Source organism: Lethenteron reissneri, unplaced genomic scaffold, assembly GCF_015708825.2.
Source record: "Lethenteron reissneri isolate LAM-NWPU_2019-01 unplaced genomic scaffold, ASM1570882v1 scaffold_1762, whole genome shotgun sequence".
NCBI lineage: Eukaryota > Metazoa > Chordata > Hyperoartia > Petromyzontiformes > Petromyzontidae > Lethenteron > Lethenteron reissneri.
Window position 1 is genome coordinate 20,248 of NW_026891512.1, and position 8,946 is coordinate 29,193.

At 51.6% G+C, this 8,946-nt stretch overlaps 5 protein-coding genes across 5 annotated transcripts; all 5 read right to left on the bottom strand.

Moving 5' to 3' along the window:
* LOC133339295 (histone H2A-like) lies at positions 1–1,858 on the bottom strand. Its single transcript, XM_061547424.1, has 2 exons — positions 1,733–1,858; positions 1–555 (listed from the first exon to the last, which is right to left on the bottom strand). Exons 1-2 carry the CDS (start codon positions 1,801–1,803, stop codon positions 147–149), a joined length of 480 nt encoding a protein of 159 aa, XP_061403408.1. The 5' UTR covers positions 1,804–1,858; the 3' UTR covers positions 1–146.
* A 19-nt stretch (positions 1,859–1,877) lies between these two features.
* On the bottom strand, positions 1,878–2,525 carry LOC133339298 (histone H3). The gene has a single exon (XM_061547426.1). The coding sequence runs from the start codon at positions 2,286–2,288 to the stop codon at positions 1,878–1,880; it is 411 nt and encodes a 136-aa protein (XP_061403410.1). The 5' UTR covers positions 2,289–2,525.
* A 302-nt stretch (positions 2,526–2,827) lies between these two features.
* On the bottom strand, positions 2,828–4,146 carry LOC133339299 (histone H2B type 3-B-like). The gene has a single exon (XM_061547427.1). The coding sequence runs from the start codon at positions 3,796–3,798 to the stop codon at positions 3,397–3,399; it is 402 nt and encodes a 133-aa protein (XP_061403411.1). The 5' UTR covers positions 3,799–4,146; the 3' UTR covers positions 2,828–3,396.
* Positions 4,147–4,605: 459 nt separating this feature from the next.
* LOC133339300 (histone H4) lies at positions 4,606–5,443 on the bottom strand. Its single transcript, XM_061547428.1, has one exon. It carries the CDS (start codon positions 4,967–4,969, stop codon positions 4,658–4,660), a length of 312 nt encoding a protein of 103 aa, XP_061403412.1. The 5' UTR covers positions 4,970–5,443; the 3' UTR covers positions 4,606–4,657.
* A 135-nt stretch (positions 5,444–5,578) lies between these two features.
* Positions 5,579–6,610, bottom strand: LOC133339294 (histone H1.5-like). The gene has a single exon (XM_061547423.1). The coding sequence runs from the start codon at positions 6,544–6,546 to the stop codon at positions 5,884–5,886; it is 663 nt and encodes a 220-aa protein (XP_061403407.1). The 5' UTR covers positions 6,547–6,610; the 3' UTR covers positions 5,579–5,883.
* Between the last annotated feature and the right edge of the window lie 2,336 nt (positions 6,611–8,946).

The following is an 8,946-nucleotide window of genomic DNA, read 5'->3' on the forward strand; positions in this document are numbered from 1 at the left end:
AGATGAATCCCTGCAGTCACGAAAGCTTTAAATCGAGGTGTCCTTATTAATAACAAAACCCCTGTGCACGACTGTCCGAGCTCTTTGCAAGCAAGTGGGTGGCTCTGAAAAGAGCCGTTGTTGTGGTGGTAGAGGCGGCGGCGCGTTCACTTCTTTGCCTGAGAGGTCTTCTTGGGCAGCAGCACGGCCTGGATGTTGGGCAGCACACCGCCCTGGGCGATAGTCACGCCGCCCATGAGCTTGTTGAGCTCCTCGTCGTTTCGCACGGCGAGCTGCAGGTGTCGGGGGATGATCCTCGTCTTCTTGTTGTCGCGGGCGGCATTGCCAGCCAGCTCGAGGATCTCGGCAGAAAGGTACTCGAGCACGGCGGCCAGGTAGACGGGTGCTCCAGCGCCGACCCGCTGGGCGTAATTGCCCTTGCGGAGCAGCCTGTGAACGCGACCCACGGGGAACTGCAGGCCGGCGCGGGAAGAGCGGGACTTTGCCTTGGCGCGAGATTTGCCACCGGTCTTGCCGCGTCCAGACATCGTTAAGGGACCTAGGATGCAAAAAGCACTGGAGACAAAGTACGAACGATTTGTGACGTTAACACGCACCACGGGAGCGGCTTTTATAGCGGAGACGAGGATCGTAGAGCGCGCCGCTGCTGATTGGCTCCTCTCGCTCGAGTTCCGCCCTCTCCTTGAGCCACCAATGAAAAGCCGGGACGCGAGGATTCGATGTTGACTTTCATTATTCGTATCCATATATGTTTTAATGCGCACACGCATCTTACGAATTAAACAATGCGATACACGTACCTAATAGGTTCAAGTTTTAAGCATGATAGAGTTAATTTATGGGCGCGTGCTGGCAAGTCAAACTTATAAGCGGATTCCGCAAATATCAATGTATTATTGATTATAATCATCATTTTGAGGGACCGCATTGGTTATAAGAAATCATTGTGATAGCCTTGAGCTCGTGATTGATCGCCCACGTGCCTATACGGTGTATAGATATCTTTTTTTAACCGCCTGTTCGGGCAATGCCTAAAAATATATGTGCGTGAATAATTCAGTCTCAGTTTGCAAAATGTGAACTTCTTATCAGCTCGGGCTTGAAACAGCATAAACCAATATCTTTGGGTTTAATCTATATATATAAAATCGTGAATGTCTGTCTGTCTGTGTGTGGATGTCGGACCATACGCACTTTCATTGGACGCCGGTTGCCCCTGCCAACGCCTAGCGACGACTTCGCCGCTTTCATTGGACGCCGGTTGCCCCTGGCAACGGCTAGCGACGGGCTAGCAGTTGCGGGGTGGACGCCATCTTTAATTCCCGTTAAAAATAGGCGCACGCATTAACACGCGACTCTGAGGTAAATTCATCTAAGTTTCACGTCTTCTTTACTCCCCCCCCACCACAATGTGTGCTATTACTATTATAGGGTCGGTAGATTATTAAATTATAGCGATTACACAGTATTATTGTAGCGCGGTGGGGGGGGGGGGAAACGGCACCCGTACCCAGCGTCAGCCGGGTGGCAAAATCAGGCGAGGCGGGAGGCTCTGCACGGTGCGAGGCCTCCACACCCACCACGCGACTCTGAGGTAAAATACATTTCACCAAAATAACTCTTTTGTTGTACATTATGTAAACATGGTTTCACAACGCTTATACACAACACCAACGTGTGATGTTGCAGAATGAGCGGCGGGGTATAGAAAATGAACTTGATTGTCGCTTACGCCTGACGACTCGTGAGAGCCGTGACCAGCAAACGAAGGTTTCCGGCACCCGAACTTTGAAGGACACACATGGAAGCTTTCTCACGAGTAAGTGGTGGCTCTGAAAAGAGCCTTTGTGTTGTGCTTTGAGGGCCGAGCTGGGCGTTCAAGCGCGCTCGCCACGAATGCGGCGGGCGAGCTGAATGTCCTTGGGCATGATGGTGACGCGCTTGGCGTGGATGGCGCACAGGTTGGTGTCCTCGAAGAGCGCGACAAGGTACGCTTCGCTGGCCTCCTGCAGAGCCATGACAGCGGAGCTCTGGAAGCGCAGGTCGGTCTTGAAGTCCTGCGCGATCTCCCTGACGAGGCGCTGGAAGGGCAGTTTGCGGATGAGCAGCTCGGTGGACTTCTGGTAGCGGCGGATCTCGCGCAGAGCGACGGTGCCGGGCCTGTAGCGGTGAGGCTTCTTGACGCCGCCCGTGGCCGGAGCGCTCTTTCGGGCCGCCTTGGTGGCGAGTTGCTTGCGGGGGGCCTTGCCGCCCGTGGACTTGCGAGCCGTCTGCTTGGTGCGAGCCATGGCTTGGTGAGGGCAAAGATTCTCACAGGCGGGGAGGAGAAGGCGGCTTATGTAGCCCAGAGCGCGCGCTCACTGGTCAGCGGAGTCGTGACGTGCGAAGAAGGGGCGCGTGCTGATTGGTTGGCAGCGTGCAATGATCTCGAGTCGTCAACTCTTCTTCATCAACGAAATGTTCTCACTTTGGAGCATTGCAGAATGCCGCATCACGATGCAGTAGTTCCGTTTGAGCGCCGTCCATGTCTTAACGGATGTTATTTTCTCAAGCAAACACCTTTCCGAAGACAACTTTACAGTGCTCCGCGTGATCTAAATAAAGTGTGAAGAAACTGCACTTCATTGGAAACAGTAATACGTAAAAATTATTCTTTGGTTCTTTCGGTAAAGTCACGTATAAAGAAAAAATAATAATTAATAATAGCATACGACGTTTCGATTGCAACACAAGCAATCATCATCAGGTATAATGAAATAGCGACATAAAATCGAACCAGAAAAAATTATAGACAGACATATAAGCAGACAGATATCACCAATTTGTTTTTTTATATACGTGACTTTACCGAAAGAACCAAAGAATAATTCCTGCAGTCACGAAAGCTCCAAAGTTAATACGTAAAATTGTCGGAAAGAGGTGATCACAGGGATAGATATCTATTCTCTTGGCATTGAGATGATGATCATCAATTATACTGCACGAGTCATCCATGCTAGGCGCTTACTTTTACATAGATGTACACGTGCAAAATGTTAGTTCCTGCCCGAAAATACAACCACGAATTAAATATATTGCATTGCAAGGTTTTGGCACCAAATATCCAATGTAATATCTGAATGGGCTGCAGATGAAATCAATGGACAAACAAGTCCAAGAAATGCCTGCTGGTGAATATGATGTGCCATGAATATTGTTATCGCTTTTATTCACGTGGAAACAGGTTAAAATGCGTTCCATCTCTCCATTCCACTCAATGAGCGAACAATGTCCCCGCGTGAACCGGGGCTTTGTTGGAAGTTTCGTTTAGTACTCCTGCTAGGACTGGTACAAGCAGGTTCGGAGAGGTGGGTGGCTCTGAAAAGAGCCTTTGTAATTAATGGTGGAGTCGAGGCTTCACTTGGAGCTTGTGTACTTGGTGACGGCCTTGGTGCCCTCCGACACGGCGTGCTTGGCCAGCTCGCCGGGGAGCAGCAGTCGCACTGCGGTCTGGATCTCCCGAGAAGTGATGGTGGAGCGCTTGTTGTAGTGCGCCAGGCGGGACGCCTCGGAAGCGATGCGCTCGAAGATGTCGTTGACGAACGAGTTCATGATGCTCATTGCCTTGGACGAGATGCCGGTATCGGGGTGCACCTGCTTCATCACCTTGTAGATGTAAATGGCGTAGCTCTCCTTCCTGCGGTGGCGTCGCTTCTTGCCATCCTTGCGCGTAGCCTTGGTCACAGCCTTCTTGGAGCCCTTCTTGGGAGCAGGAACCTTGGCCGGCCCAGCGCTCTTTGATGCGGGAGGATCGGGCATGTCGACGCGTCGTAGGCAGCAGCTTCAGGTCAGAACAGACGGGAAGCGAATGTGGATGTCGCTCGCGCGTTGAGCTCCTTTTATAGGAGGCGAGATGCAAATCAGAGGATCGTAGTGCGCGGCGCTGCTGAGTGGCTCTTTTAGTACCGTCCCTCTCCATCAGCCTCCAATGAGAAACGCGGACGCGATGTTCACTTTAATATCGATTTTACTGCAAAAAGGACTTGTGAATATAACACAATGTAATGTCCAAACATGTGTATTAGTGAATTGCAGCCATGGCATTGCCTTTGTTTTAAAAAGGATGACTAGAAAACCCAATACAGTATATTGTGTTTTGAGCGTGGGTTTTTTTGTTTCTTACGAGGGATTGTTTCACCACTCGTCTAATACGGCGCACGGGCGTTTTATGAACGCAATTTGGAAAAATACAAGCGCTCGGTGGAGAAAAATAACTTCGCTGTTGTGCTGTACAGGTGGAGATTAGCATTCCGGCACGCTCCGTCAATTAGGACGAGTGTGCTGTAAGATTGTGGCGCCAAATGCTCTACGTAATATCGTATTCGGCTGCAGCTGGAAATAATTAACGCAAAATACCAGAAATGGGTTACTGTATTAAGGCGTTCAAGAATTACGCCTTGTTAAATGTGACGTGAATATCATGATTTCTTTCATTCATTCATGTGGAAGCAGATGAAGATTCGCCAACTCAACAAGCAAACGTCCAGCACGCTCACAACAACCCAGGACATGTGCTCCATTCAGAGCGTGTTTGGCAACACTGGCGCAAGCAGTTTCGAAGAGGTGGGTGGCTCTGAAAAGAGCCTTTGGGTTGGCTTAGTGTGCGAGAGATGGGCGCTCAGCCTCCGAAGCCGTAGAGAGTGCGGCCCTGGCGCTTGAGGGCGTAGACCACGTCCATGGCGGTGACGGTCTTGCGCTTGGCGTGCTCCGTGTAGGTGACGGCGTCGCGGATGACGTTCTCAAGGAAGACCTTCAGGACGCCGCGGGTCTCCTCGTAGATGAGGCCCGAGATGCGCTTCACACCGCCGCGGCGAGCGAGGCGGCGGATGGCGGGCTTGGTGATGCCCTGGATGTTGTCGCGCAGCACCTTGCGATGGCGTTTTGCGCCTCCCTTGCCGAGCCCCTTACCGCCTTTACCGCGTCCAGACATTGCGACTACTTGTGACAAAGCTCCTCGCGAGAGACTGCGCGCTCAGCTTGCAGCAGCAGCCGCCTTTATACCCGAAGCGTGGCGACGTCACCGACCACCCCTGCCCTCCGCGATGGCTCCGCCTTAAACCTTCCACCTTTAACCTCTGCGACGAAGAAAACCCTCCACCGTCGTCAATAACACTTCCTTGACATGTATAATATGCGACGTTTTGGGCAATGACCCTTCTTCGAAGCACTCTGGAATGATATTGGCACACCCGCAGCGAACGCCAGAGGAACGCCATCTGTTGCAAGATTGCACGTGGAGTGAATAATACAATAGTTGAGTGAACGTCACCAACTAGTTCTCCCAAAGTAAGAAAGACATTGCAAACAATGCGATATTTACGTATAGAAATTAATTTAATAGAGAAGTTTAGATGGTGCACCGCAATGTTTACAAACAAAAACAAAGTGAAAAGGCGGAACTGAGCGAATGAAGGCAAATGAGTAAAGCTGTCTGGAATCAATACATTTTTAGACTAAATTCCATATTTGGCACCAGTAACATGATGACGGAATGAAGAGGTGCAACACATAATCAAAATTGGAGATTCGTCAGAATGCATCGATTTTGAATCTGGATTTAGATTAGAATCGCCAGCGAGAATGCTGACGTCGCTGAGATTACTCTGCACTCAGTTCGAGTGAGGGAGCTGCCACCCGCCTCGCCTGTGTTTGTGATCCCTGCTTTCGGGCTCGATCACTCCCATCACATCAATGCTTAAAACACATCGAGTGGGTGAAATGTTACACAGTTAATTTGAACTAATTGAAGCGCAGCAGCATCTGGTTCACTTTTTTAACGAAGTGGGTGGCTCTGAAAAGAGCCGTTGAGGTGGAGTGAATCGAGCGTCGGTCGTCCCATCGGATTCACTTCTTTGGCGCAGTCTTCTTGGGCTTGGCCGCGGCCTTCTTGGGCTTGGCCACCTTGGGTTTGGCGGCCTTGGCCTTGACGGTCTTGGGCTTAGCGACCTTGGGCTTCGCAGCCTTGGGCTTGGCTGGGCTCTTCGCCGCCTTCTTGGGCTTAACAGCCGACTTCACCTTTTTGGGGCTCTTGGCCGCCTTGGCAGCCGCGGGCTTCTTTGCTTTCTTGGGAGACTTCTTGGGCGCGGTCTTCTTGGCTGCCGCGGGCTTCTTCACCTTCTTGGCTGCCGCGGGCTTTTTAGCTGCGGGCTTTGCCGTTGACGACTTGGGCTTCGCCTTTGCGGCAGCCTTTTCCTTGTTGAGTTTGAAAGAGCCAGACGCGCCGCTGCCCTTCACTTGCGCCACGGCGTCTTTGGCCACGAGCTTCTTGATGGCCAACTTCACGCGGGCATTGTTCTTCTCCACGTCGTATCCTCCGGCAGCAAGCGACTTTTTGAGCGCAGGAAGAGACACGCCGTTCCTCTCCTTGCTGCTGGCCAGAGCCTTGAGGATGAGCTCGGACACGCTGGGGCCGACCTTCTTGGCCTTTGGAGCGGCGCGCTTCTTCTTGGGGCTTTTAGGCGCTGAAGTAGCCGCAGCTGGTGGTTGAGCAGGAGCAGTTTCCGCCATCTCAAGACGTCGCTTTTATCGCCTCGCCTCTTTGAAACCGAAATCAGCGCTCTCACGAATTCGAACCGAGCGTCCTCCAGGCCCGAGGTTATTATAGAAGCGGCGTACTGAAAGCGGACGTCGCTGAGATCATCCAGCACTCAGCTCTAGTGAGGGAGTTCCCACCATACTCACTGTGTTTATCACGCCTGCCTTTGGGCTCGATTACTCCCGTAACGTTCATACTTACATGCATCTAGTTAATACATCATCACGAAGATCACTTCTTTAATGTACGTTACTTATGCAATATACGACAATGCTCACGATATAAATTATAATTCTAAACAAGTGAACAACCAACATTTGGGAGACATTGTTCGGTCAGGGCAAGATATGATGATTGTCGGTTTTCAAAAGTGTTACTGATGAACACTATTTAAAACGCACTCGAATTTTTTGCAAGACAAGATGCTTCAACAGACTACTCATATTTAATTCCAACAAAATATTTTCTATTTAAGTTTTGCCTCGCGCGCTCGCGATTCCTCCTCTCGCGCTATGGTGAGGACTGCGCGCCATGTCTGGTGAGAATAGAGGGGAGTGTGGAGATCTGGTGAGAATAGAGGGGAGTGTGGAGTTCCGGTGAGAATAGAGGGGAGCGTGGAGTTCTGGTGAGAATAGAGGGGAGTGTGGAGTTCCGGTGGGAATAGAGGGGAGTGTGGAGTTCTGGTGGGAATAGAGGGGAGTGTGGAGTTTCGGTGAGAATAGAGGGGAGTGTGGAGTTCCGGTTGGAATAGAGGGGAGTGTGGAGTTCTGGTGAGAATAGAGGGGAGTGTGGAGTTCCGATGAGAATAGAGGGGAGTGTGGAGTTCCGGTGAGAATAGAGGGGAGTGTGGAGTTCTGGTGAGAATAGAGGGGAGTGTGGAGTTCCGGTGGGAATAGAGGGGAGTGTGGAGTTCCGGTGGGAATAGAGGGGAGTGTGGAGTTCCGGTGAGAATAGAGGGGAGTGTGGAGTTCCGGTGGGAATAGAGGGGAGTGTGGAGTTCTGGTGAGAATAGAGGGGAGTGTGGAGTTCTGGTGAGAATAGAGGGGAGTGTGGAGTTCCGGTGAGAATAGAGGGGAGTGTGGAGTTCTGGTGAGAATAGAGGGGAGTGTGGAGTTCTGGTGGGAATAGAGGGGAGTGTAGAATTCCGGTGAGAATAGAGGGGAGCGTGGAGTTCTGGTGAGAATAGAGGGGAGTGTGGAGTTCTGGTGAGAATAGAGGGGAGTGTGGAGTTCCGGTGAGAATAGAGGGGAGCGTGGAGTTCTGGTGAGAATAGAGGGGAGTGTGGAGTTCTGGTGAGAATAGAGGGGAGTGTGGAATTCCGGTGAGAATAGAGGGGAGTGTGGAGTTCCGGTGAGAATAGAGGGGAGTGTGGAGTTCCGGTGAGTATAGAGGGGAGTGTGGAGTTCCGGTGGGATTAGAGGGAAGTGTGGAGTTCTGGTGGAAATAGAGGGGAGTGTGGAGTTCTGGTGGAAATAGAGGGGAGTGTGGAGTTCCGGTGGGAATAGAGGGGAGTGTGGAGTTCTGGTGGGAATAGAGGGGAGTGTGGAGTTTCGGTGAGAATAGAAGGGAGTGTGGAGTTCCGGTTGGAATAGAGGGGAGTGTGGAGTTCTAGTGAGAATAGAGGGGAGTGTGGAGTTCCGGTGAGAATAGAGGGGAGTGTGGAGTTCCGGTGAGAATAGAGGGGAGTGTGGAGTTCTGGTGAGAATAGAGGGGAGTGTGGAGTTCCGATGAGAATAGAGGGGAGTGCGGAGTTCCGGTGGGAATAGAGGGGAGCGTGGAGTTCCGGTGGGAATAGAGGGGAGTTTGGAGTTCCGGTGAAAATAGAGGGGAGTGTGGAGTTCCGGTGGGAATAGAGGGAGTGGTGGAGTTCCGGTGAGAATAGAGGGGAGTGTGGAGTTCCGGTGGAATAGAGGGGAGTGTGGAGTTCTGGTGAGAATAGGAGGGGAGTGTGGAGTTCTGGTGAGAATAGAGGGGAGTGTGGAGTTCCGGTGGGAATAGAGAGGAGTGTGGAGTTCCGGTGGGAATAGAGGGGAGTGTGGAGTTCAGGTGAGAATAGAGGGGAGTGTGGAGTTCTGGTGAGAATAGAGGGGAGTGTAGAATTCCGGTGAGAATAGAGGGGAGCGTGGAGTTCTGGTGAGAATAGAGGGGAGTGTGGAGTTCTGGTGAGAATAGAGGGGAGTGTGGAGTTCCGGTGAGAATAGAGGGGAGTGTGGAGTTCTGGTGAGAATAGAGGGGAGTGTGGAGTTCTGGTGGGAATAGAGGGGAGTGTAGAATTCCGGTGAGAATAGAGGGAGCGTGGGAGTTCTGGTGAGAATAGAGGGGAGTGTGGAGTTCTGGTGAGAATAGAGGGGAGTGTGGAGTTCCGGTGAGAA